Source organism: Chrysemys picta, chromosome 25 (genome assembly GCF_011386835.1).
Source record: "Chrysemys picta bellii isolate R12L10 chromosome 25, ASM1138683v2, whole genome shotgun sequence".
In the NCBI taxonomy this organism is placed as follows: domain Eukaryota; kingdom Metazoa; phylum Chordata; order Testudines; family Emydidae; genus Chrysemys; species Chrysemys picta.
This window is the reverse complement of record NC_088815.1, coordinates 9,203,332-9,230,173: the sequence shown is the minus strand read 5'-3', so window position 1 is coordinate 9,230,173 and position 26,842 is coordinate 9,203,332. Positions and strand designations below refer to the sequence as shown.

Below are 26,842 nucleotides of genomic sequence, written 5' to 3'. Positions count from 1 at the left end.
GTTCAGCAGCAGACAGAGAAAATAGAGAGGGTGAGTTGGGAATTGCACCAATACCACCCTATGCCAGTCAATTGGGGAGGGGGGCGAGAAGGACTCAGAAGCCCAGAAGCATCTCCTAAGACTCAGGACTACATAAAAGCAGTGTGAAAATGAACACTGAATTGCCATGTGAATGAACCTTGACATGCCATACTGTCCCCAAGTCCCCCAGTGCCCAGGAATTCACCCCCAGCTCCCAGGATGCAGGATACATGTGCCCCCTGAAACGAGGCAGTTCCTACAGGGGTGCCCCCCAATCACCCCTCAATCCCTGGCTATCCTGGGGGCTTGCACTTAGAATCCCCACCATACTTTGTGGGTCCTCCTCCTGACTAGCTCCTTCAGGCCATGCCAACAGCAAACACCCCCACCCCCGTCCACCAGAGCCATGCTTTTGAGAATCAAAACAGTCACTTTTGCAATCCCCCCACCTTTGTTCAGACAGGCAGGGCCTGGCAGCCCTGAGCCCTTTGAACCATTGGGCTGAGCTGGGCCTCTCCTACCTCCCGCTTCTGGAGACCTGGAGAAAGCTCCCCTCTCCTGCTGGCCCCAGCAGGGAGCCCTTTGGAATCTTGCGTTGCCACTTCCCTCTCCCCCTTGTTTCCAACATTCTAGCCCCACCCACCTGCCACTTCTGATTGGCCAGGGTGGAGAGTGCCGCTCCTGGATTGGCTTTCTTCAGCTGTCTGTCATGTGCAGGGCAGTCCCGGGCCAGGCTCCGACTAGAACTTGGCCGGTTGCGCAGGAGGGCAAAGGAATCCCGGGCGCCGCAGCGAGCAGGAGACAAAAGACCAGGTAAGACCGGGCGGCAGGTGCAGTATTGTAGCCTTGGCTATACTTGGCAAGTGGGCATGTTAAATTCCAGGCTAACTCTCTACTCCAGTTCAGTGCTTGGTTGGGATCTTTGGAACGAGCCGTTTCCACTGCCACCAGGAGGGAGATCAGACAGCGCTCTCCAAGGGAGGATCAACCTGTCCGTCGGCCCTACAGTCTCTGCTCTGGGGGTCACGGCTGCTGCTCTGTCGGGGAGGATCCGGAGATTTGGGGGCCCCCTCAGATTTGCCCTGCCCCTTGTGTAGTTATTTACACCAGTGCAACGTGGGTGTGTGAACCGCTACCCGATCCGAAGGTCTGCCTTTTGCACTGGCGTACGAACGACACGAACTGCAGGGGAAAGGAAGAATCGGGCCCCTGCTTTTGACCTTCTATCCTTGGTCTCTCCAAGACCATCTCCAAACTGAGAGGGCAGAAAGGCAAGAAAGTACCCAGTTAAGGCTACCCTTTTCTCATCCCTTCCCCATGCACCTGTGTGGGGGAGAGAGACTTTTTAAGACCAGTGGGGAGACCAGTGCTAACAAGACCTGCAATCACACACACACCACTTTGCTTTATGTGTATTTGTTTTGATCCCTACCTTCTGTGCAGTTTTTTGGGGGGGCAGGGTTTTCCTAGCCTGTAAGCTCTTCGTGGGCAGATACATCTTCCTATGTCTGTACAGTGCCGGATTCCACCCCTGGAGCTATTATGGATGCGACCATAATAGAAATTAGAAGGGGCTTGTGGTTTTCAGAAGCCTGCTACTGGTAGTGAGGCTCAATTAATTCTTGGTGGGATTGCTTAGTGCTGCAGTGCTTGAACCGTGGCCCACGGGCCACTAGCGGCCTGCAGAAGAAAACATTTTGAGAACCAAGTAATGGGGGACTGAGAGGCAATCCATGGGAGGGTCGATCTCTTATGAAGTGGGGTGGGCTATAAGCAAAGAACTGACTTATTGAGTTCTGTTTACCTCTAATGTTAACACAGACTTTGTGGCTATCCAAGGGATGTCAGCAATCCAATGACTAAGAGAAACTGATGAGTGAAACCTTAGGGTCTCTCCAGTTTCCAGGACCTTGAGACCTGCCTGGAACTTTTCTATAGTGGTGACCATCTGGCATAGGCATGATACAGACATTCAGTATTTCTGCAGTAGGATAATAGTAGGGCCTGAAAAATGGTGGTAGCTATATATGCCTAGAGTTGATGCTTTAGACTCTACCTTCCAAGGGAAGAAAAAGCAACTAATTACACAAGGCTCTGCTAGAAACCTTACAGGGCATCCAGCTATGCTAATTATTAAGCACTGACAACATGCTCTGTGCTGCACAAGATACAAATAGAGTCCCTGACCTAAAAGATTCAGAGTAAACAAGATAGACAGTAGACAGGATGCAATGAGAAGATCAGAGCACAGTCTGACTCTCTACTCAACCCATACGGGTCGTTTACATCAGTGGTTCTCAACCAGAGGTCTGAGGCCCCCTGGGGGGCCGTGAGCACGTTTCAGAGGGTCTGCCAAAATAAACCAGAAAGCAGGGCTGGCATTAGAGTCACTGGAGCCCAGGGACGAACGCCGAAGCCTGAGTCCCCTCTCCCCCCCACTGCCTAAGGCCAAAGTTGAAGCCTGAACTAAGTATGGGGATGAAGCCAACTTAGCTTTGTGGAGCCCCCTGTGGCGTGGGGCCTTGGACAATTGCCCTGCTGACTATCTCCTAATGCTGGCCCTGGCTTTTAATCTACTGGATATGCAGAAAAACATTCGTTGTGGCACTGAGTTTTTATAGCGTTGGGGAGGAGAGTTCAGAAAGAAAAAGGTTGAGAACCCTTGGTTTCCCCCATGCACAGCCTCACACCATGTTACAAAACTCCTTGGACCAACGTTTTCAAAGGCAGCCAGTGACGTTTATGTTTTGTGGGTGCATCAGTTTTGGGGGGCCAGGGCAAGACCTCTTGGGTCCGATTGTCAGAGGAGCTGTGGAGCCACATCTCCCAGCAATTCTGAAACCTAAGGCCCAAGGTGTCTCAAGTTGGGAATCACTGGCCACTTCTGAAAATGTTGGCCATGACGCCTCTTCTGATCACAATGCACTTCACAACCAACTCTTGTTGTTAGCGCCATGTTCCAGACAGGGAATCTGAGGCACAGTGTTTAGTTACCCAGCAAGTCAGTGGTAAAACTGGGATGGGAACCCAGGACACCTGACAGAGTCCACACACCCATTCACATTCTTTCTAGTGTTCCCTCCTCCCATCCAAACGATTAACCCTAGCTGTCGCTCATAAAAGAGTCATTAGCTATCCAGTCTACCTAGTTTCCTACTTCCTATTGATCAATCAGTCCTTGCCAGTTGGAGGAGAGAGACTGGACTTCAAAGATTACTTGAATGCGGGAAGCAGATTTCCAGACTGATGAGATCCCAGATTTCTATTTGCATAAGAATGTAGCAAATAAAGCGGACATAACCAGTAGCGAACGCGAGCAGAACCTGTTTCCACATGTAGGGAAAAACCACTTGGCACCCAAGCCATCTCCTGGCTCACACAAGCAAGTCACATTCAGGCTGATAAAGCAATGGCAGCAACTTAGTCCTTACCTTGATAAGCAGAACCTCATGTGGTCTTGAGCAAACATCTGGCCGATCCTCAGAATGTGCTGAATTGGGAAAGCAGGCTGGGGTATTCCACAAGGGCGGACTGGCCTGTCTGAAAGAGGCCTTCCTCCAGCTAGGATCAAACACTTTTGTTGCAACAGTAAGTCATTTCAAAGGGGTGAACGGGCTTCTGGTCTCCGCAACCAGATGGAAGTTTCAGCAGTGAACACTACAGTATTGACCTGTATATACAAGAAAAAAAAAAAAAAAAGTCTTGAGATACCAGTGACCTGATTTTTCCCCCCCTAGAGGTACTGAGCACCTGCAATATCCACCGAGGTCAATGAGAGTGAGAGGCTGTTCAGCATCTCTGAAAAATCAGGCCGCAGCATTACAAGGGTCTGCCTACGCTGCAGATACTGGCGCCGTAACAAGGGCTGGTCCCACCTACGCAGGCACGTGCAAACCGTGTTTTAACACGCTCATGCCCCAAGCACCGTGTCACTCACATATGAAAACTGTACCAAAACCAGGCCTGTCATGTCTAGTTTTAACACCCGCAGATCTCCTTTAACGCCAAAGGAGCTGATCCTGATTTCCACCAGCGAGAGAGAGAGGAAACTCAGGCCCTCGGTTTTTCTCAGGCTGCCCAAGGAGCGAGGTGTTCTGTCCTTGCTCCTTGACACGCTAATTAGGAGACAATCTTACGGGGCAAGATTTTAACTCTAGAGTAACCCAGACTCCAAGGCCAGTGAGCTATAGTGCAAAAACAAAGTGCATTTCCAGACTGAAAACAAAAACTAATTGTGGGCAGGAGCTGCCCTACGTGGTGTTGCATCATCTGTGCGCTGGGTGGGTGGGTGGAGGGGCGGGGAGGTCCCTTTGACAAATCCTGCAGGCTGACTCAGCCTAGCCTTTGACAACAAACCAGCCTCCTGAAAGTGTAACCACTACTGCTAGTCACGTGCATCCTGTGAGCAGCCTCTTGATTCCTGGTATTGGGCCTTCACCACTCCCAGGCCCTGCCTACGTTAGGAAAACTTTCTACAAATTTCCCAGACTGGCTAATACTGAGGTTTGTCTTCACAGCAGAGTTAGCCCGAGCCCTCACCTGGGTGTTGCCCCAACCCCCCCTCCCATCCACACACAATCTTCTCACCCAAGTGGGGTGTTATTTTCAACCCAGGCAAACTGGTCTGCCTGGGGGGTGGGTGGGTTAGAGCCCAGGTGCTACTTTCCCCGGGGCTGGTAACTAGCCACTTTGCCATGAGGATGCGGGATAAACCACATGAGTGCCGACAGTCCTCCGGCACCTTCCCACCATTCCCCCACACCTTGTGCCCAGAAGGGCAGACAAGTTCTCCCACAATTCACTGGGAAAGTATCCTAGAGTGTCTCAGCTCAGTGCGACACAAAGACCCATGCACACTGCGCAGCACAGCGCCAGTGAGGAGGACACAGGAACGGGGCTGGACTTTGCTGTGGTGCTGGGGTAGTGCCAATCACCAGGGCCAGCTCAGCAGTGCAGACAGACCCTGGTGCCGTTTCGCCAGGGTAGGTGTTGTTTAGATTGTGGCAGTGCCCTAATGGGCCCCTTATTCAGGCACCCTCTTGCGCAAGGTGCTGTACCCACATAAACGGAAAGCCCCACAGGGATTACCAAGCACCGCTGGCTGGGGCGGGTGGAGACAGCTCGCCAGATGCTGCCACCAGTGTTAACACTCATTATTTGTACGGCGGTGGAGCCTAACCGGGCCCAATTCAGGATCGAGGCCCCATTGTGCCAGGTGCTGTACATACACAAAACACAGTCTTTAGCCCAAAGACTTCACCGTGCCATGTAACTCGGCTCAGAGCCGGTCTAACTGGTGCAGAGTTAAAAATGCCAGGGCAGCCAGAAGTCCATCCACACTGTGTGTGTTAGACTTAAACACCACAGCCCAGAGGCATGCGCAAAGGGGAGGGGGGCAAGCCAATCAGCAGGGGCACAGAACTCCTCTGACCCCGGGGCCGCTGGGGAAGGGGGAGGAGGCAGCTCCTCCAGCCACGGGGGACGCAGAAAGTGCCCCTCCAAAAGCAGCCAAATTGTTATTCCTGTGCCTGCCGCTGCCACAGCCCGTGCCCCCCAAGAGCCCAGTCCACAAGCTCCAGGATCCCAGTTCAGGGCAGCACTTAAGCCCACCTGAGTCACATCGACTTCGGTGAGACTTAAGGATGAGTCTAATTGGACAACGTGCACCTAAGTACTCTCCTGAATTGAGGCCTGGGTGCTCCGACAGTTGGTTAGAGACTGCTGCAATGGTTGCCATAAAACGACAACCAATAACAACCGGGTAGCTAGTTGGTAAGGACGCCGATAGCGATATCGTGTATCTTCTTCAGTCTCCCCTAGCTGTGTGCGTAGCTAGCCTGTCCCAACACATGCGGTCTTCAAGGATTCTCTTGTCCTCCTTTCCTTAGCTTCTTCCCACTGCTTACATAGCAACTCCCACGGACAAAATATATTAACTGAACCAGCCAGCAAGTCAAGGCAACAGGATATACCCCTTCCCTCTCCACTCCACCCCATGCACACACAAAGTTCTAAGACTTCCAAAGTTGCTATTGCTGGTGAAGCTGAACTGGTGCTCGCAGTGACGGTAAATATGCTAAAGCATCCCTAGAGTAGGCAGAGCTGTGGCGAGAGAGACTCCAAGATCAGAGGACTGTGTCGAATGAGCCTTGAAACAAACATGGCAGTCACGGTTACTAGTTCATCAAATTGTTAATGGTGGAAGTGCCTGCCACTGTGTCAGCATCTCTGTTAGGCGATTGGCCCTTGTGTCTCTCTCTCATGGGAGTTAAGGTTTTGCCAGGGTGCTCTCAAACGCGTCATCCTGTTGGGAAATAGATTGAGACATGGGGAAACCCAGCTTAATGTCAGAATCAATGGGGGAAATCTGAGCTTTTTCAAAGCGGTTGTTCAGCAAGTTCAGTTGTCTTAAAAATAGAACTTTAAACACCATTGTCATTATATCATGACAATGAGCTAACCAGGTTTCCAAAATTAGAACTCTGAAAACCTGCCTTCCCCACTCATTCCACGGCTAAGATGCAGTTTCTCTCTTGCAGCAGTCACTGTCAAGATGACATATTGGATTGTTAATTCTTGTCTTTATAGTTAAGCTTGGAAGGATTCGATTTTTAGCGGTAAATGTTGATAAACGTCAATTCCACCATACACACCCAAACCCATGAAAACGTATTTACGTCAAGGATGATCAAAATTTACAGATCGGCAAAATAAGAAAAATGCTGCTTGAGAATGTAGGAGTTTGATTTAAGGCTATTGACTTTGTATAGTTTGACATGTGATGTTGCCAGTTTGCGTTTTAAAGGTTATAAAGTGTGACAAAGTTCCTCCTCTATCTTGGTGGGTCCTGCACTTATTGGCGGATTTTCTTGCCTCAGAGATTCACCATGTGGGTTGGGGAACAGCCCAGAGACCTGCCCCTCTGGAAGAACCCACAGTCCAGGTCAATTGGGAGGTTTGGGGGGAACCCGGGCCCGCCCTCTACTCCGGGTTCCAGCCCAGGGCCCTGTGGATTGCAGCTGTCTATAGTGCCTCCTGTAACAGCTGCATGACAGCTACAACTCCCTGGGCTACTTCCCCATGGCCTCCTCCAAACACCTTCCTTATTCTCACCACAGGACCTTCCTCCTGGTGTCTGATAACGCTTGTGCTCCTCAGTCCTCCAGCCGCACACCCTCTCACTCTCAGCTCCTTGCGCCTCTTACTCCCAGCTCCTCACACTCACACCACAAAATGAAGTGAACTCCTTTTTAAAGCCCAAGTGCCCTGATTAGCCTGCCATAATTAATTCTAGCAGCTTCTTCTTAATTGGCTCCAGGTGTTCTAATTAGCCTGCCTGCCTTAACTGGTTCTAGCAGGTTCCTGATTACTCTAGTGCAGCCCCTGCTCTGGTCACCCAGGGAACAGAAAACTACTCATCCAGTGACCAATATATTTGCCCTCTACCAGACTCCTGTACCCCACTGGTCTGGGTCTGTCACAAAAGCTTTAACTTTTTGAATCTCAGTGTCTGCTGTCATTAAATAATTATTGTCTGAACCCCCCTAATTTCCCACAACCATGAAAATTTAAATTGATAAAAATCAAAAAATGCTTAAAAATAAAAATCTAAATTATCCATCAAAATTCTAAAATAAATACACCTCAAATTCTGCCAAGATTAATTATAGTAAGATGAGGAACAACATGCAGTGACACAAGCCATCATCTTCTGCAGGGTGTAAGCTTTTATTCAAGCATCCTATAATTTATAGCTGCTAGGGTGACCAGATCACAGAGGCGAAATATCGGGACGCGGGGAGTGGAGGAGGGAAGGGGGCGGAGCCAAAAAATAAAAAAGCCGGTGGGGAGGAAAAAAAAAAAAGCACGAACGCTGGCCACACGCAGATGTAAACAGCGGCCCCCGAGTCCCGGGATGCAACAACCCCCGCCCGGAGCCCGAGGATTGACACCCCGATGCCGCGGAGATGGGCACGGACAGGGGGAGCACCCCCACCAAGTCCCTGCGCGGAGACCATCCTGGGCTGGCCGCAGGCGTGTGGCAGCCCCTTCCCTGGCAGGCTTCAGCTCCCTGCGGGCCCAGGAGTGCAGAGCTGTAGCTACCTTCACGCCACTGGGCTACACCCCGCTGGAGAAGCGGGACCTTGCCGCGGCCCCCAGGCCGGGACTCGCCCAAGCATCGCGGGACGGGATCTCCTCACCTAGGGTCGCACACCCAGCCAGGCATGCACTGCTCCCCCCACCCTGCCCCCCGGAGGCAGACAGACTCACAGATTCTAATTATCCCCAGCACCGCGGCGGAGCCGCTGCCCGACCGGCCCTTCCAGCCGCTCCTCCGCCTCTCCCTCGCCGCATGTCAGGCAGAGGCATGTGCCTGGCACCCAGCACCAACTACACCCCTCCGGGGCCGGGATGCACGTGGCAGAGGTGAAGCCCCGAGGAACCGGAGTCCACACGCGGGCAGCTGCTGCCCCCCCCACCCCCACCCATGGGCGCGTAGGGAGCCGGTTCCCCAGGCTGGACCCGGGGCTGCCCCCTGCAGGTACCCCCCCGCCCTTCTGCCTGCGCTCGGGCCAGGGCCAGGCCGGACTCACCCTGCCGTCCCCGGGCCTCCTCCCTCCAGCACTTGCCTGGGAGGGAGGAGGAATGCGGCGTGCTTCGGAAAGAGGCGGGGATTTGGGGAGGGATCCAATGGGGCAGTGAGGGGGTGGGGCCAGGGCGAGGATTTGGGGAGCTATCCAATGGGGGAAGGAGGGGGCGGAGTTGGGGCGAGGGACGGGGCGCAAGCCAGAGCGGAGGGCAAAAATTGCTTGTTTGTCCAGTGTCCCGACCAAACATTGGTTTGGACACGGGACAAACGAGCAAATATCGGGACAGTCCCGACAAAATTGGGACGTCTGGTCACCCTAATAGCTGCAGAGAGGACATTCAGAACATGACACTGATGCCTGAGTATCTCTGTCTTCTAGACAGATATATCGGGCCTAATATGAGTAAGAACTGCCCCAATTCATCTCACTGGGGCGCTAACTCTGATGTCTAAGAAATTAATGTATCCACGCAATTTCAGTGCTGCTTATTTTAGTAAGAACATCCAGCTGACTTGGGATGGGGGAAGAAGGTTGGGTAGATTGATATTGCTTCCCTCCTACATACCCATTCTGATCCCTGGTAAAGATTCACATTAACTCATGAAATCTCTATGACTTGACGGAGCTATTAGAATATCTTCACATTCTTCTTGTAAGGAATAGGAAGCGGGGACGGCTCTATGTTTTTTGCCGCCCCAAGCACGGCAGTCAGGCGGCTTTTGGCGGCGCGCCTGCGGGCGGTCCCCTGGTCACGCCAATTCGGTGGCATGCCTGTGGGAGGTCCGCCAGTGCTGCACCATCGGCATCCCCGCCGGCGAATTGCCGCTGAATCCGCGGGACCAGCGGACCTCCCGCAGGCATGCCGCTGAAGGCTCCCTGACTGCCGCCCTCACAGCGACCGGTAGGCCGCCCCCTGCGGTTTGCCGCCCCAGGCACGCGTTTTCTGCCCTGGTGCCTGGAGCCACCCCTGATAGGAAGAGGAGCTCTGAAGTTCCTAAGATGTGGTGGACAATAATCCAAGTGCATGTGGCGTTATCCTGTCTACCAGCTGTTACTGGTAATATCAGAAGGCTAACTCATAATGTTGTAACTGTTCTTTTTCTCTCCTTTCAGTTGCATCCGACTTCACAATGGCATCTGAAAACAAGGCCACGAATACTGGCCCTCTAAAGGCTGAAGAAGAGCATCAAGTGGTAGGTAAATCACAGGTAGCTAGTATTACAAAGTGTAATCCGCAATTCACCTGTCAACAGGTGCTTCAGCGCACTAACTCATCCCAACATCCAGGCAAGAGAAGAGTCCAGCCACACAGACTGCTTTGAGGCTCTAGTTTAATATGGAGAATGCAGTTTCCTCTTGCTCGGGAGAGGGCGGTAACTTCACGTGTGGGGGGAGCGCCATAAGGCTGAAATTTGAGAGACCGATCTGCCATGGGTTCCAGTGCTAAATCCAGGTAGGGTGATGTTAAATCGGTAGGTGACTGACAAGAAGCATGGTCCTGAGTTCTACTCCCTGCTCTGTCACTGACTCCTGGTGTGGCCCTGAGAAGGTCCCTTCACCTCTGTCACTGCACTTGAGCAGACAGAGGACAGAGTGGTTTCCATAAAGACCCTCTCTGGGAATACGCATGGCTCAGACTACAGTTTATATTCACCCGCCAGCCACAGGATCTGCCCCTAATGTCACTTCTTCTTTCCTTTGCTCAGAACATAGTAAACAGGGTGGCCAGATTGCCCTTTATCAGCTCTGCCTACAACCTGGTCTCCTCTGCTTACAGCTACACCAAGGGGATACATCCGTACATCAGCAACATCTGCAGCGTGGCAGAGACCGTGGCTGCCATGGCAGTGGGCAGCGCAGTTGGTGGCGTGCAGCCAATTCTAAGCCACCTGGAACCTCAGAGTGAGTAAACACTGAGACGAGTGATTCCTCCCTTGCGCGGGGGTGGGAGAACCCTCCTGGGACTTCTCAGACTACACTGCACGGCCGAAGAGTGGGAGGGCTCAGGACACAGACCAGCAGGGAAGACTTGTTTAACAGGAGAGCAGCATTGGGTAGCTGGCTCATTCTCTCATCCCAGCACTTTAGTCCCATGGTGTGAACGCCCCAGCTGCTGAGAGTATTGGCGATGTGGTTAAGGTCTGTTTGTGATGCCCAGTATGGGGCAGGAAGAGAAAAAACAGCTGTGGGTTTAACACCCTTCCTACTGTACGTGCTCCTCAACTAGCATCTGAGTTATTTCCAAGTCATACAGGGATATTATAAAGAATAGCCAACAAGGATTTGTGAAGAACAAATCATGCCAAGCCAACCTTATTTCCTTCTTTGACAGGGTTACTGGTCTAGTGGACGGGGAGAAGCTGTAGGCCTGATCTATTGTGATTTTTAGTAAAGCGTTTGACACTATCCCACATGACATTCTCATAAGCAAAGTAGGGAACTATGGACTAGATGAAATTATTACAAGGTGGGTGCAGAATTTGTTGAAAAATCATACTCAAAGAGTAGTTATCAATGGTTTGCTGTCAAACTGGGAGGACGTATCTCATGGTCAGTCCTGGGTCCCGTACTATTCAATATTGTCATTAATGACGTGGAGAATGGAGATTACGCTTATAAAATGTGTGGAATGCACCAGGCTGGGAGGGGTTGCAAGCACTTTGGAGGACAGGAGTAGAATTTAAAACCACCCTGACAAATTAGAGAATTGGTCTGAAATCAACAAGATGAAAGTCAATAAAGACAAGTGCAAAGTACTACACTTTAAGAAGGAAATTCAGACACAAAACTACAAAATGGGGGCTAACGGGCTAGGCAGTAGCACTGCTGAAAAGGATTGGAGGGTTATAGTGGATCGCAAATTGAAAGTGAATTGACATTGTGATGCAGTTACGAAAATGTCTTATACCATTCTGGGGTATATTAATAGGAGTGTCATAAGTTAGACATGGGAAGTAATTGTCCTGCTGTACCCCACACTGGTGTAGCTTCAGGTAGATATTGTGTCCAATTCTGGGTGCCACACTTTAGGAAAGATGTGGACAAACTGGAGAGAATCCAGAGGGGAGCAAAAAAACGTGATAAAAGGCTGAGAAAACCTGACCTATGAGGAAAGGTTAACAAAACGGGGCATGTTTAGTCTTGAGAAAAGAAGACTGAGGGGGGAACTTAATAAGTCTTCTGTTATAAAGAAGACGGTGATCAATTGTTCTCCATGTCCACTGAAGGCAGGACAAGAAGTAATGAGTTTAATCTGTAGCAAGGGAGAGTTAGGTTAGATATTAGGAAAAATTTTTGAACTATAAGAATAGTGAAGCGCAGGACCAGGCTTCCAAGGGAGGGTGCGGAATCCGCATCACTGGAGGTTTTAAGAGCAGGTTGGACAAACCCCTGTCAGGGTTGGTCAAGGTTTACTTGGTCTTGCATCTGCGCAGGGGACTAGACTTGATGCCCTCTCGAGGTCCCTTCCAGCCCTATGATTCTATCTCCTCGCACAGCCATATTTCCTATCCACCTTAGCTAACTCTTTCCAACAATAGCTGGGCTTGCTTGGCACAGACCGCAGGGAACCAGCAGTTCCTCCATTTAACTTCTTTGCTTAGCCATAGCACTGCTGACTCCCCCACTCTGCTGCCCCCTGGGTTCAGCCAGATCCTGAGCCTGGTGAAATTAATGCCATGGACTCCAGTGAGACTGGCATCTAGCCCTTTGCAGCCACTCTGTGTTCTCCAACCTGCTTGACATGTTTGCCCTCCAGAACTTGGGACGCCGTGCATTTCTGTCCTGGAGCCTGGTATTAAATCGGAGTCCGTGTTGCCTACTGCCCAGCTATTCCATTCTTGGGCAAGAGGGGCTGGTTAGTCTTTTTTGCCCCATAGCTTGAGGTTTTCTTCCTATCCTCCAACCTTCAGCTGGAGGACCACCAGGATTCCTTCTTCCCAGTTAATGTGGCTCCCAAGTGGCTGCAACTGAGCCATAAAGACACCCCCTCCGATGGAGAAGTGTGCTAAGCTCTGCCTGGAGCAACTTCCTGCCATCACAGGGAGTCGGGTTCCCAAAGGGCGTGGCCACAAGGCTACACAAACCAGTCCGGTTGCGTTGTCTTTGTGAAGCTCTTATCCTGGCTGACCAGGCTCCCTCTTCCTGGCCTTGCCACTGGGAGCCGGAGTCAAACTGAAACAGATTCAGAGAACTAAGTCTGTGCCTCTCCCTCTCTCTAGTCACATCGGTAAATGAGTACGCCTGCAAGGGACTGGACAAACTGGAGGAGAACCTGCCCTTCCTTCAACAACCAACGGAGCAGGTAAGTGCCTCTGCATCCAGCGTCCTTCCCCAGGAGGGGAAGCTACAACTTGCTCAAGGGCCAATGCTACGGATAGGGAGGCATAGGCCTGCCATAGGGAAACAGATGGGTTGCAGCGCTTAGCCGAGAGGGAGAGACGGAGCAATGTGAACTCTGATTTAAGAGACATTTGCTTTGCAGATGTTTGGGCTAGAAAAGGAGCTGCCCGCTGACAGAGAGGCTAAGGGCCAGATCCTTGGCAGGTGTAAGTGGCGCTGATGTCCTGGAGCTACATCAATTCATGCTGCCTGTTGGCCCTACAGCTTTGGAAACAAATGGATGACATTACCAAGCCATGCCACTATTTATCTAGAGAAGGGCCACTTGGGAAGGAAGGGGTATCTGGTATCTCCCCAGTGGAAAAAACCATCTCAGTCTTTGAGTGAGTGTACAATAATCTTTCCTCTGGCTCTCCCCTCTAGGTCATTTCAGACACCAAGCAGATGGTGTCTACTAAAGTGATGAGTGCGGTGGATGCTGCCTATGGCGCGAAAGATGCGGTGGCCAGCAGAGTGGCCGGCGCTGTAGATGTAACCAAAGATGTTGTCCAGGACAGCGTTGAGCTGACCAAATCAGTGGTGTCCTCCACAGTCAATACTGCCAAGGAAGCTGCCTGTGGTGCAAAGGACATTGTGACCAACAGGGTGACCAAAGCAGTGGACCTGACCAGAGGGACTGTCCAGGACAGCGTTGAGCTGACCAAATCAGTGGTGTCCTCCACTGTCAATACTGCCAAGGAAGCTGCCTATGGTGCAAAGGACATTGTGACCAACAGGGTGACCGAAGCAGTGGACCTGACCAGAGGGACTGTCCAGGACAGCGTTGAGCTGACCAAATCAGTGGTGTCCTCCACTGTCAATACTGCCAAGGAAGCTGCTTGTGGTGCAAAGGACATTGTGACCAGCAAAGTGAATACAGTTGTAGGGCGGAGCAGAGAGGCTGTCCAGGACGGCGTGGAGATGACCAGTTTCGTGGTGACCAACAGCCTAAATAAAGCCAAGGCAGCAGGCCAGCTGGTGGCGAGTGGAGTGGATGCTGTGCTAGAGAAATCACAGGCGCTGGTGGATCACTACCTCCCCCTGACAAATGAGGAACTGGGTGAGAAAGTGCTTAGACATTCTACAGCAGCGGTTCTCAACCAGGGGTACACGTACCCCTAGGGGTACACAGAGGTCTTCCAGGGGGTACATCAACTCATCTAGATATTTGCCTAGTTTTACAATGGGCTACATCAAAAACACTAGCAAAGTCAGCACAAACTAAAATTTAATACAGACAATGACTTGTTTATACTGCTCTATAGACTATACACTGAAATGTAAATACAATATTTATATTCCAATTGATGTCTTTTATAATTCTATGGTAAAAATGAGAAAGTCGGCCATTTTTCAGTCATAGTGTGCTGTGACACTTTTGTGTATTTATGTCTGATTTTGTAAGCAAGTAGTTTTTAAGGGTGGTGAAACTTGGGGGTACGCAAGACAAATCAGACTCTTGAAAAGGATACAGTACTCTGGAAAGGTGGAGACCCATTGCTCTACAGCATGTGCTAGCAATAGAAAATGCACCTCTCTCCTCCCTCCAAGCTCAGACACTATTGCTTCTGCTACATGGCAGAGGCCTTCTCCTGTCTTGGGATAGGTAAGTTGCTTTAGACTTGTCACCGCAATGACTTTCTCTCAACATTAGGAGCTGGCATGTGACACAGGGAGGAGGTTCCGATGTTCGCTAGCTACTGTTTTGTCTTATTTGCCTTGAAAATGGTGGGTAAAAGCAGGTGAGATCCGTGCAAAAAAATAAATAAATCAATATATCCGTGCATTCTTCATCCCTTCAGGCAGCGGCTGTCCTCTCAAAATCTGTGTCTGAGCACGAATAATAACCATTAGTTCTTTCTTCAGTTGATCTCAAAATACTTTACAAAGGCAGTCAGTATCATTATCCCCATTTTACAGATAGGGAAACAGAGGCACAGAGACAAGGAGTGGGGCCGTTAGGTCATGCTAGTGCTAGACTGTGTGTCGCCGATCTTGTGCAGTGGGCCCAAGAGGACCATCGCTGGGGGCGGGCATTCCTGCTGATAACCTGACCCTTATACAAATGTTCCCTTCAGTTAAACTTGCCATAGCCGTCGAGGGTTTCAACATGGCCTCCGTGGAAGAACAGAAACAGCGTCAGAGTTACTTCGTGCGCCTGGGTTCCCTCTCAAACAAAGTCCGCCACCGAGCCTACCAGCACTCCCTGAACAAGCTGCGGCTTATCAAGCAAAACACCCAGCACAGTCTTTCCCAACTCCAGCTGGCAATAAACCTCGTAAGTACACCCCCTTTCCCGCCCTGGCGGTGCAAAGCATTTCACCCCAGTGCTAAATTGCTCTGTTCCCAGGGTGCCCTCTGGGTCACACGTCTACCTACGTTCCCATCTCTGCTTGATGCGCGGCAGCTTCCTTGGTGTGGTCCTGCCTGCTTCCCGTTCTCGGGACCCCACTGTATAAGAGGGACTGGGCATTGCAGAGTTTCTTGCTGATCACAGGTATCTGCAATGATCGTTCCTGTCTCCCTGCCAGATCGAATACGTAAAACAGGGCGTTGGGCATAAGCTTCAGGATAGCCTGGAGAAGCTTCAACAGCTGTGGATTGAGTGGAGCCGGACCCAGCCGAGAGGGAGCCCAGCTAAGGATGCTTCCCAGCCTGAGGTATCTCTAGTGGGGAGTACTTACTGGGACGGATGGTGCACTAAACACTGGTTTCGCAGTGTAAGTCTTACCCACTACTCTCCTCTCAGCAGGTCGAGCCTCGTACTCTAGCCATGGTGCGGATCATCACCCAGCAGCTGCACCCTGCCTATGTGAATCTGGTATCCAGCATCCAAGGCCTCCCCAGCAACATCCAGGAAACCGTGCAACAGGCTGTTAACAACGTGCAGCAGCTCCACGCTTCCTTTTCCAGAGCTGATTCCTTCCAGGACCTCTCCAGCAGCTCCCTGACCCAGAGCCGGGAGAAAATGACAAAGGCCCAGGAATCTCTGGATGCTCTACTGGAGTACGTCTCACACAACACCCCCCTCAACTGGCTTGTGGGCCCCTTCTCTCCGTCAGTCAGAGCGACCCAAGAAGCCACAGGGGAGCCGAAAGAAATTATGATGACAGAGATGACATCATCTGCCCTGCAAGAGGTGGCTTCAGCACAGAAGAAGGTGGCTGAGGTCCCCAAGGCACCAGAGAAGGAGATGGCTGTGGCACTGAAGGAGGAGGCCAAAATACCTAAAGCACCAAAGGAGTCAATGAAAGCACTGAAGAAGGCATTAGAGGAATTGACCAAGGCATCAGAGAAGACAGTGGCTAAAGAAACTAAGACATATCCTTGAAATGTTCCAACTATTGCAGCCAGCTTCCATGGAAAGAACAGAACTTCCCTGTAGGTTTTAGTCACTCACATACCTGCCAGACCCATCAAAGGGAGGGTGATTGCCTCTCTGCACCTACCCCTGACACACTATCCCATGCTCAGAGCTAACATACAGTCAACTCATCTAGCTGTATCTTGCAGGAAACTCACTAACCAAAGTGGCTTGACTGTCTGCACCTACCGCTCTTGCCTTATTTCTGAAGCAGACTGTGCTGAGGTGGGGGAGGGGGGGTTCTCAATGTTGGTTGCAAGAGCAGCACGTCTGTGGCGATCCATGCGTGGATTGCTATGCCTAGCTGTGGACAGATGTAGAGGAAAGCAGCAGTCTTGCAAAAAGTCAAGTATGCGCCCAAGCTGTGGACCGCTGAACACAACAAAACGATGCCCTTAACTTTTGATACTGTTTCCTCCTCTTAATTGTTATAGCTGTCCATCATGTACACTACAATATACTACCCCTTTTCTGACTGTTCTGCTCCCTGCAGGGCTGAGACCATCAACAGGACAGTCGGCTGCAGCTGTGGGTGTCTCCTTCCCAAGACCATTTCCAAACCTTTCTTTTGCACAGAAATAGTATCAAGGGGGGGATTTTTTTTTTAAAGTGCCAGTGTTCAATGGGACTCGTGCTTCCAACATATTCGGTGCTTTTAAAAATCCTACTCAAAAAACTAACTCTGTGCATGTCATATTCACCCCAGGCACTCTGCAGCCACTGAAAAAAATGGCTAACAGCAGCTTTTCCAGGAGTTGCTTAGATGAATCCAACATTGCCATTGTCGTGGGATTAATTGAGTTATACAGTGGGAAGGATTGGTGCTGGTGTGTCTTGGTGATCAACTCCTAGTGACTCCTTTACTACTTTTCTAATAAATTTGTTAGTCTCTAAGGTGCCACAAGTACTCCTGTTCTTTTTGCGGATACAGACTAACACGGCTGCTACTCTGAAACCTGTCCTTTACTACTGATGTTTATTCCAATAGTCCCTCCAGAAACAAAGTGCTGAGTTTTAATTTATGGAAAAATGGCAACATGGTCTTCAAAATAAATCTCAATTGCTTTCAAACCATGAGAGCGGTTTGCAGTGTCTCTCTCTCTCTCTCCTGGCATCTTTAAATCTGAAGGTGAAGCACTTCTGATTAGAAAAACAGCAACCCAGAGCATCCTCTTCTCACCCTAACAAGAGTCTGGACGAGCTCTGCTTTTAGTTCTTTCGAAGGAATTAAGCCAACTTCTCTAGGTAACGCTGAACGTACTTTTGGTCTTTCACTACCGGTTCCTTCCTGAACTCTTTCCCAAAAGCTGCTCTATCAGGCTTTGCCCTTCAGTGCCCGGGCACAGCTCAGATTCGACCTCCAACTTCTAGTGAAAGCATCCTCTACTTCACTGCTCCTGTGTGTTCTGCCCTGGCCACTCTGCCCAAGGGACCCTCCCGGTCAGTTCCAGCTCCGCCCATGATGTTAACATTGTCACCTTCATCTCTTAGCCCTAGTTCCCATGCCTGTCAGCTGCAAACCACACCACAATGTATTTCTTACTCTAACAATGCACCTCAGTCCCTTCAATTCTCTGCTTGTGGCACATAATAGTTTAGTCCCCTGAGGGCTGCACTATTTTGGGCTAATTCTGGTCGTTGGGCTTGGTGTGCAGGTGCTGGTTGGGGTTGATGGACTGGGAGATATGGGTCAGTAATTTGAAGGTCCCGTCTAGCCTTAAACTCTATGACTAATGTCTTAAAGACTGAAGTTTGCCTCTTGATTAAATATACTTACAGTAGAACCTCAGAGTTATGAACACCAGAGTTACCACAAACCTCATTTGGAACCGTAAGTACACACTCAGGCAGCAGAGACACCAAAAAAAGCAAATGAGGTACAGTGCTGTTAAACGTAAACGACTAAAAACAATAAAGGGAAAGTTTAAAAAAAGAGTTGAGAAGGTAAGGAAACTGTTTCTGTGCTCGTTGCATTTAAATTAAGATGGTTAAAAACAGCATTTTTCTTCCGCATAGGAAAGTGTCAACGCTGTATCAAGTCAAGGTTCAGTTGTAAGCTTTTGAAAGAACAACCCTAATGTTTTGTTCAGAGTTAGGAACACGCGCCATTCCCCAGGTGTGCGTCACTCTGGGGTTCTATTGTACCTATACATCCTGTTGGGAACAGGCGAGGTACACCATCTCCTAGAGCAGGGGTCTGCAACCTTTCCGAAGTGGTGTGCCGAGTCTTCATTTCTTCACTCTAATTTAAGGTTTCGCGTGCCAGGAATACACGTTAACGTTTTTAGAAGGTCTCTTTCTATAAGTCTATAATATAACAAAACTATTGTTGTATGCAAAGGAAATAAGGTTTTTAAAATGTTTAAGAAGCTTCATTTAAAATTAAATTAAAATGCAGAGCCCCCCAGAGGCCAGGACCCAGGCAGTGGGCATGCCACTGAAAATCAGCACACGTGCCATAGGTTGCCTACCCCTGTCCTACAGGGTACCTGGTACCCTGGCAGCATGGTGTCAGTGTGGCAGACTGATGCTGAGAAGGAGATGGAAGCAGGTTCTGTGGTCCGCAGCGAACTGGGAGCTTTGTCCCGGGAAAAGAGCAGGCTGCATGTTACCTTAACCCTTCTCCTCGGTTGGCAAAGAAATCGGTACAATCGCAATGCTGCCCGACCCCCAGCTTGCCAGAGACAAACCCGGAGCCCCGGGAGAAGGCTAGATTTCCTTATGGCAAGCGCGCCCTCTGGCTTCGGCTGGTGGGAACAGTGGGGGCTCACCTTGGACTTGAAGGCGCATCAGTCCAGCCTCTGGCTGGTGCGCGGGGGGGGGGGGGGGGAATATCCCCAATCTGAGCGCATGAGCCCCCCCTGCCCCGAGGCTGCACGTGGGAGGGCACTGGACTGAATTCCCTTGAGCAGCCCTGGCCTGCTGGGGAGGGGGCGAGTCCTCTGAAGAACTTCTCCAGCCTCCCACAGCTTCCCACCCCGCCAGCTGGGGCAGGGATTCCCCCCTAGCTCCCCCCTCATCTAGCTGGAGCGGGGATCCCCCCATGGCTCCCCCCGCTGGGAGAGAGCCACGCCCACTCACCCCCCCTCCCTTTGCGAGTGGGATTTCCCCATAGCCCTCCCCCCTGGGGGCGAGATCCCCCTCTCCTTCACCGGAGGCGACATTCCCCACATTGACCCCCCCTTCTGCAGGGGGGTGAGAGCCCCATAGCCCCATGGGGCTCTCCATACTCCAGCTGGGGGGGGAGACACCCCCATCCCCTTCTGCAGGGGGGTGAGAGCCCCATAGCCCCCGCTGGGGGGAGTCCCCACGGGGCTCTCCATACTCCAGCTGGGGACGACGACACCCCATCCCCTTCTGCTGGAGGGCGAGATCCCCATAGCCCCCGCTGGGGGGAGTCCCCATGGGGCTCTCCATACTCCAGCTGGGGGGGGGGACACCCCCATCCCCTTCTGCTGGAGGGCGAGATCCCACCCCCACCTCGGCCTCCTCCTCCTCCACCAGGGGCTGAGCTCCCCCATAGCCCCCCCCCCGCGGGGCCCCGCCCCCTTTGGAACGCGCTGTAGCCAGCCAGCGACATGTAGCCACTTCCCCGTGTTACGTCACCGCCCCCCCCCCGGGCTCCGGCTGCCGCGGGGTGGCGACGGGGCAAACCCGCGGCCGCGGCTCCGCCTCCCGGGCCATGTGAACCGGGGTCAGGCTACTTCCGCCTCCCCGCGGCCAGCTCGCCCCCTTGGCTCGGGACCCGGCTTTGGAAACGGGCGCCGAGCAGCTGAGGACCCCCACGCTCAGTGCACCCAAGCGACCCAGGTAATCGCCCTTCCCTCGCCCCTGTAAGAGCCCCGCTGGAAGAGGAAAGTGACAGGTGGAGCCAGCCAGCCCTGCCCTTCCCAGGGGCCAAGCAGGGACGAGGACAATGTCCTAGGAGCCAGGACTTCTCTGCCAGCAGATTTTGGGGTGCAGCTAAAAGCAGGATCCGGCCCGCCAGCCCCTGTTTCATTCATCCCATGGCTGCTGCCAGCCAGGGCAACATTTTCAAACTTGGCCTGGTCAGAACGAGGCGCCGGCCATCCTGTTTTGGCTCCTAAATGCCAATTAATCGGACGCCCCGACAAAGTTGGGAAAAAAGTCTGGCCTTGGTATTTTTCCAGGACTGGTAAAGAACAGCAGCAGAGGAATCTTGGTTCCAAATACCCTGGGAAGGAATTGGTAACTGGTAGGGAGCAGATCGTCAGCTGGTATACATTGGCACGACCCCAGTGATGTCACTGGACCTATGTCGATTTACACGGCAGGATAGTTGGGGGGTAGGGGAGGATGGCAGGCAAGGGCCTCCTAGGAAAAGCAGGAGTTTACGATCCTTAACTTCTGGGCAGGTTTCATGGTTCTGTGCGTTACTTCCCAATGAATGTTCTAATAGCTTCCGTTGGAGGATGTTTCAAAATACAAACAAAAGAATTGGAAGGGGGGGATCCCAATTTTACATGGATTTGAAAGACTGAATGGGGAAAGGATTAGCAACAGAGGCCTGCTCCGCACACTTCTTTGCTTAAAGTGATATTTTTATTGAAGAATTCCCACCCCCCAAATGACAGAACAAAAAACAACAACAGAAGAATAGAAAGGTAAAGTAATGAGTATAGAGCAGGGATCGGCAACCTTTGGCACGCGGCTCGCGAGGGTAAGCACCCTGATGGGATGGGACGGTTTGTTTACCTGCCGCATCTGCAGGTTTGGCTGATCACGGCTCCCACTGGCTGCGGTTCTCCGCTCTAGGCCAATGGGGGCTGCGGGAAGCGATGTGGGCTGAGGGATTTGCTGGCCGCTGCTTCCTGCCGTCCCCATTGGCCTGCAGCGGCGAACCGCAGCCAGTGGGAGCCGCGATCGGCCGAACCTGCGGACGCGGCAGGTAAACAAACCGGCCCGGCCCGCCAGGGTACTTACCCTGGAGAGCCACGTGCCAAAGGTTGCTGATCCCTGGTATAGAGGAAGGGGGGTACGGAGTGGAAGGAGACTGACATCTCCAGTTTCCACCTGCAGGAAGTAGTCAAAGGTTTCTAAAAAATTAAACCAAATCTTAAAATTTGACTGAGGTCCCCCTTCTCCAAAACGTTACCTGCTCTGCATGTGCTACTTGCCAAGCGTCTGTTTTTATTTTTTAAAAAGTCATTTCATAGAGCCCCATGAACATATTCGAAGTGTCAATTCCCCCTTGCGAAAAGATAGTATTGCCTCGTGCAAAGTGCATAAACAGAACGTTGGATGATGAATGCAACATCGATCTGACTTACAAAGTTGGAGCTGTTTTGAAAAGGCAGTGATCATTTTGTTTGTTTTGGTTTTTCAAGAAGTTTCTGTGAACCAGAATTGTTCATGGAAAGGGAGGATAACTTCCTTAGATATATGTCTGATCTCATCCATTAAGCAATCAGAGGGTTTTTGTGAGGTAGAAAAACTAGTAGCTAAAAACAGTGAAATTGTAAATTTCCCCCTGAAAGCGAGATTGTTGTGGGAGTTTTTGTTTTGTCTGCATTTTTTAAAGGCACTCTTTTCTGATGCTCCTTTAAATACTGGAAGATTTTTCCAGAGGGTCAGATATTCTGTTGGTCTTCTATAGCCAGTATTCCTCCGGACTGACAGACGCATCAACCTTCCACTTCTGGTCCGGGCCTCTCCACCCTACTAGAGTGAATTCTGATATTAAATTAAACTTGCTGCCAGAAGACATTGGTGAGTCTAAGATCTTAACAAGATTCAGAAGAGGGATTAGATATGGATATGGATAATGTGAACATCCACAATTACATGAGATTGTATCTATGTAACGGATATAAACCCTCATGCTTAAGGGCATAAACGAACTGAAAGGACATAAACCTGGAGTCAGGAAGATGCTTTCCCTATGGACAGCTTATTCCATAACGGCCCATTAAGAGGATTTGTGCACTTTCCATCTGGAATAGGCCACTGTTGGAGACAGGACGTTGGATGAGATGGACCATTGTTCTGATCCAGTCTGGCAATTTTTATGTTTCTAAATATGTCAATAACTTAGCACTGATTACTTTAAAGTCTGCATTGCAAATGTATATAAAAGTGTTTATAGCTTTGCCATGTGCTTCGAGTTTTATGTACTTGCAATAATGTATGTAGTAAAGATGAATAATACCAAGCAAATGGCAAAGACTATCTACATACTAAAGCGGAGTGACATTCTTTAAAAAGGTGTGGTGTAGACGCAATGCTGACAGCCCAGTGACCTTGGGCCAACCTAGCATGGAGTGCCCAGACTCTGCCTGGCCCGTTTCTGTTAACTTCCCATTCTGTTTGATTGCAGATCCAGCTGGCGAGTTTTAAAGAGGATGAGGATGGCAGCACTACCCCTTGATCCTGAAAGTATTTGGGAGCAGAGCCGCTGAGCGCGAGAGGATTTATGTATTACCAAAGCGTGCCAGGTGCTTTACAAAACACAGCAGGGGCCCAGGCCTTTGCTCCGTCCCTGCATCCAGAGGCTATAATATGCTCTTTTCATCACCTGCTTCTTCAGCAAACGGTCTGGATAACCAGTTGAAGAGATGGCAGAGGCTGGCGAGGTCCAGCCAGGCTTTGAGGGGGTCTTCAGCATTTTATCTAGGATCCCAGAAGAGAGACTTGTTAGCCTCAAACATAAGCTGAAGCACACAAGACCCTGCACGAGCAGCTGTAAGCTGTTGCAAGCCATGGTCCTGCTGACTTTGGGACGAGAGTCAGAGGCAAGGATATGTCTGGACGCTTTGGGTGATGATGAAGGAGCCCTCTGTATCTGGAGGAGCAAATGGGGTACCGCAGGCAGCGAGAACCCACTGACTCCCCAGCAAGAGGCAGGTGCTCTCCTGGCCCTGGCACGGATCTACTCGCTGCTGGTAGAGGAAAATCTGTGCACTCACCTGGCCAGGGACAATGCCTACAAGGCTGCCATTATGGCCTTCAGAGCCAGCGAGGATCCTCGGAGAGACAGTCTGAGCAGCATCTTGGCCGAGGCTCAGGAAAAGTGCACGATTGACTTCAGCTCCACAGAGACGGGTAACGAATTTAAGACACTGAGATCTGACCCTGGGCATTTCCTGACTGCCAGCCCGGCTCCAGTGACGAGGAGCCCCCCAGTGCAGATCGGGAGCAGATCAGTTCTCTCGGGGCCACAGACTTTGCGTTCCTCTGGCAGCCCAGCCTCCTTCATCAGCCACTTTGAGATCAGCCAGTCCCCCACGATGGAGTTTCACACCTGCTCGGCTCACCGTAACCATGTCCCGCAGCCCAGCAAGCTTTGTGGGGGCGCCGCCAACTGCACCGTGCAGCCTGGCGGAGGGAGAGTCAGCCACGGCCCACGGGACGCCGGCCGGTTCAGCAGCTCCTCTGCACCCCCTCTGCAAAGCCAAGTAAGAAGCCACCCTTCTGAGAATCCCCAGGCCGGTAGCTTTGTTCCCCCATCTCTTCCAGTTCCCGAAACCCCACTTCCGCATCCGAGTGCTGTGCACTGTCCTGTGGAATGCACTGACCCTCCCACCATGGGGACAGCAGAACTGCAGGAACGTGTGGTCCAAAAGCCAGAACAAGAGTCACTTATCGAGCTCCCTAGCGTGTGTACCCCAGGGCCGGCCTCTGGTTCCATCCGAATGCCAGTCGAAGATTCCTGTGTCCTAACAGAGAAAGCAGAGACGGCATCCTTCTCCTCTTCAGGGGGCCTCCCTCCTCCCCAGGCAGCAGCCGCCCCCACACCAGAGCTGGACTGTGGTGAGAAAAGGTTCTTCAGCTTCGTTGTCCTGCACGCCAGCGAAGATGTGGCCATTGCCTGCCGGGTGAAGGAGATGCTGGAGAGCATGGGGGTGCCCGACGGTGCCACATTCTGCGAGGAGTTCTTCATCCCTGGGCAATGCCAGCTGACTTGCTTCCAGGATGCCATAGACAACTCTGCCTTCACCCTCCTGCTACTGACCCAGAACTTCCAGTCCCACTTCTACATGCACCAGATGAACACGGCCCTGATGGATTCCCTCCAGCGGCTGCCCAAGTACAATTCGGTCATCCCTTTCTTGCCCAAGGAGAACCCCTCAAAGTGTCCGATCCCCAGCGTGCTGGCGGGGTTGGTGCCTCTGGATGAGAACTCCCCGGTGTTCTCCAAGACGGTGAAGAACACCTTCCGCCTCAAGAGAATCAGTGAGCAGAAGGCGATGTGGAGCCAGTTACAGCACATCCAGGAGCAGCGCAGGAAACAGCAGCAATACCAGGAACACCTCCAGATGCTGCAACAGAACTTAGTTGGTCTGAACTTGGGGTCCCAGCCTGGCTACCCATCCCAAATACCTTTGCCAGGACTGTTGCCGTATCCTTCAGGAATTCAGCAACTTCTGCAGCAGCTTGTGTCTAGTCTCCAACTCCAGACATCTTCTCTTCCAATGTTTGCCCCTCCTGCCATGTACCAGCCTCACCCAGCTAGTCAGTTCATGCCCACCCAGTCGGCTCCCTCTCCTTCCCAGCACTTCATCCTCCCGCCCAACCATCAAAACATGATGCAGGGGTCAGGAGGCCCCCAGCCCCTCATCATTCAGAATGCTCAAATGGTGCAGATTGGAGACCACAATCAGATGCAGGTGGAGAGGACCAGGCTGGTGGCTGAGAGCTCCGATGAAGAGACCAGCGAGAGTCACTGATTGGAGGGGCCGGAACTCAACACGGTCTGGAGAAAGTAGCACTTCGTTTCATAGCTAAATTGCAAGCTGTCTAAGGCAGGGCCCGGGCTGTGGTCTTTGTTACTTGCCTGCCCGGTGAGGACAGGTCCCGCTCCTCGCCTGCGGTGGAACATGGAGAGCGTGGAAGGAAGTGACCATCTTTTCTGCTGGAGGGAAGAGAATGAGAATGAGGAAAAGAAAGACTCAAATTCCTGGGAAAACATTTCCCAGAACTCCTGAGAGACTCAAAGGTTTTTGAAATAAATTTTAGTTAATTTATTTCTCTTCCTTTATGTTCCCGCCTTCTTGCCGGGGTGGGAAGGGCTGCCATTGGTCTTATTCTTAATGCTACCTCTCTAGGACCTGTCCGATGTGCCAATAGCGAGGGGGAGACAGTGGGGCCCAATGGATAGGGCCAGGGGCTGGGACTGCTGGGTTCTATTCCTGGCCCTGCCACTGATTTGCTGCATCACCTCGGGTGAGTTACTTTAGGCCAAAGTTTTTCAAAAATGGTTAGCCTGAGATGCCTGGAGTCTGACTCTTGGAGGTGTTGAGCACCCACAGCTCCCATTGCCTTCAATGGGAGTGGTGGGTACTCCGGAGGCCCCAGGGTGTCACCTAGAAAAAAAAAATCAGTGGCCACTCCTTTATGTTTAGGCCTCTCCCCCCCCCCCCACTCTGTGCCTCAGTTTCCCCCTCTGAGAAATGGGGAGAGTGGTGCTTATATGCCTCTGTGAAGTGCGTGGAGAGCTACAGGGCTAAGTATTATCAATCCCCAAACAAGCACAGAGTGATGCACCCCTTTGTCACCCCCCTCCGACGGAGCTGCATGGTGATCCCTGCACTTCTATACCCAGTGCCTTACCTACTGCCAAGAGCTTGTCCAGCACCCTCTGGTGCGAAGCAAGTATAAAATGCTGACGTGCCACTCACTCTGTGGCCATACTATCCCCGAGGCAAGGAGGGGAGCGGGTTATCAGAAGCGCCTGAACCTGGGAAGAGGTCCTCCCCGTGATAACAGTCAGGAGGTCCCCGGGTTTGTGTGCACGCCTGCGCGTGTGTGTGCAGAAGTGGGTGTCGATGTGCAACTTCAGGTGGAAACAAATCCAATCCCTGACTAGTCTGCATCGACCCCCACAACTCAGGGCTGTGGAGCCCTTGGCGGGAAGGTAACAGAACAAGTCCAGTTGTGTGACAGCGCTGGGCCCAGCACGGAGTCAAAGGGCAAACGTCTTTCCTCCCCCTTGCAAGTGTGAATGTCCAGGCATTGCCTAGGCATGATCAAAAGCAGCACAACGTGCCAGCGCTGGTGACGAAACTGATCCTGCATTTAGAAACTGGTATTAACCTCCCATTGTGCACTTGACTCCAGTTGTTACACCAGATTCCTTGTAGGGGCCATTAATCTGCAGTCGGCTACTCTGATGATTAGACACATTCAAGGGCCAGACTCTGTCCTCAGTGAGACACACATCTTGCACTGAAGTCAGTGGGAGTGACACCTGTTTAGACGTGGGCTGATTTGGCCCCAAGAAAATAGCGGGCGTGAGGTCTGTATTTCTGGACAAAGGCAATTTACTGAAGTGCCTACGTCCTGTGGAACTGGCTGGCCGTAGGTAAGCCAGCCAACTACCCATCCTTGGAGGAACCAGCTAGCAGGCTTTGAAAGACCTTTGCAAAAACTGTAATGAAAATGTACCAGTCTAGGCACAAAACCGCTTCACTCCTGATTCCAACCAGCAACACAACTGTGCTCCCCCCCGATGCAAACAACACTTGGC

General features: G+C 51.6%; 2 protein-coding genes across 4 annotated transcripts; both read left to right on the top strand.

Moving 5' to 3' along the window:
* The first annotated feature begins 715 nt into the window (after positions 1–715).
* LOC101953359 (perilipin-3) lies at positions 716–17,433 on the top strand. Of its 3 annotated transcripts, none has more exons than XM_042841498.2 (8): positions 716–834; positions 9,726–9,805; positions 10,319–10,514; positions 12,833–12,915; positions 13,377–14,052; positions 15,071–15,270; positions 15,524–15,652; positions 15,745–17,433. In XM_042841498.2, exons 2-8 carry the CDS (start codon positions 9,743–9,745, stop codon positions 16,321–16,323), a joined length of 1,926 nt encoding a protein of 641 aa, XP_042697432.2. In that variant the 5' UTR covers positions 716–834; positions 9,726–9,742; the 3' UTR covers positions 16,324–17,433. The 3 variants fall into 3 exon arrangements, with proteins under 3 accessions (XP_042697432.2, XP_005281225.2, XP_023961519.2); XM_005281168.4 differs by having other exon boundaries at positions 15,742–17,433; XM_024105751.3 differs by having other exon boundaries at positions 742–834; positions 10,390–10,514; positions 15,742–17,433.
* A 2,464-nt stretch (positions 17,434–19,897) lies between these two features.
* TICAM1 (TIR domain containing adaptor molecule 1) lies at positions 19,898–25,340 on the top strand. The gene is made up of 2 exons (XM_005281170.5): positions 19,898–20,166; positions 22,694–25,340. Exon 2 carries the CDS (start codon positions 22,932–22,934, stop codon positions 25,041–25,043), a length of 2,112 nt encoding a protein of 703 aa, XP_005281227.2. The 5' UTR covers positions 19,898–20,166; positions 22,694–22,931; the 3' UTR covers positions 25,044–25,340.
* The last annotated feature ends 1,502 nt before the right edge of the window (positions 25,341–26,842 follow it).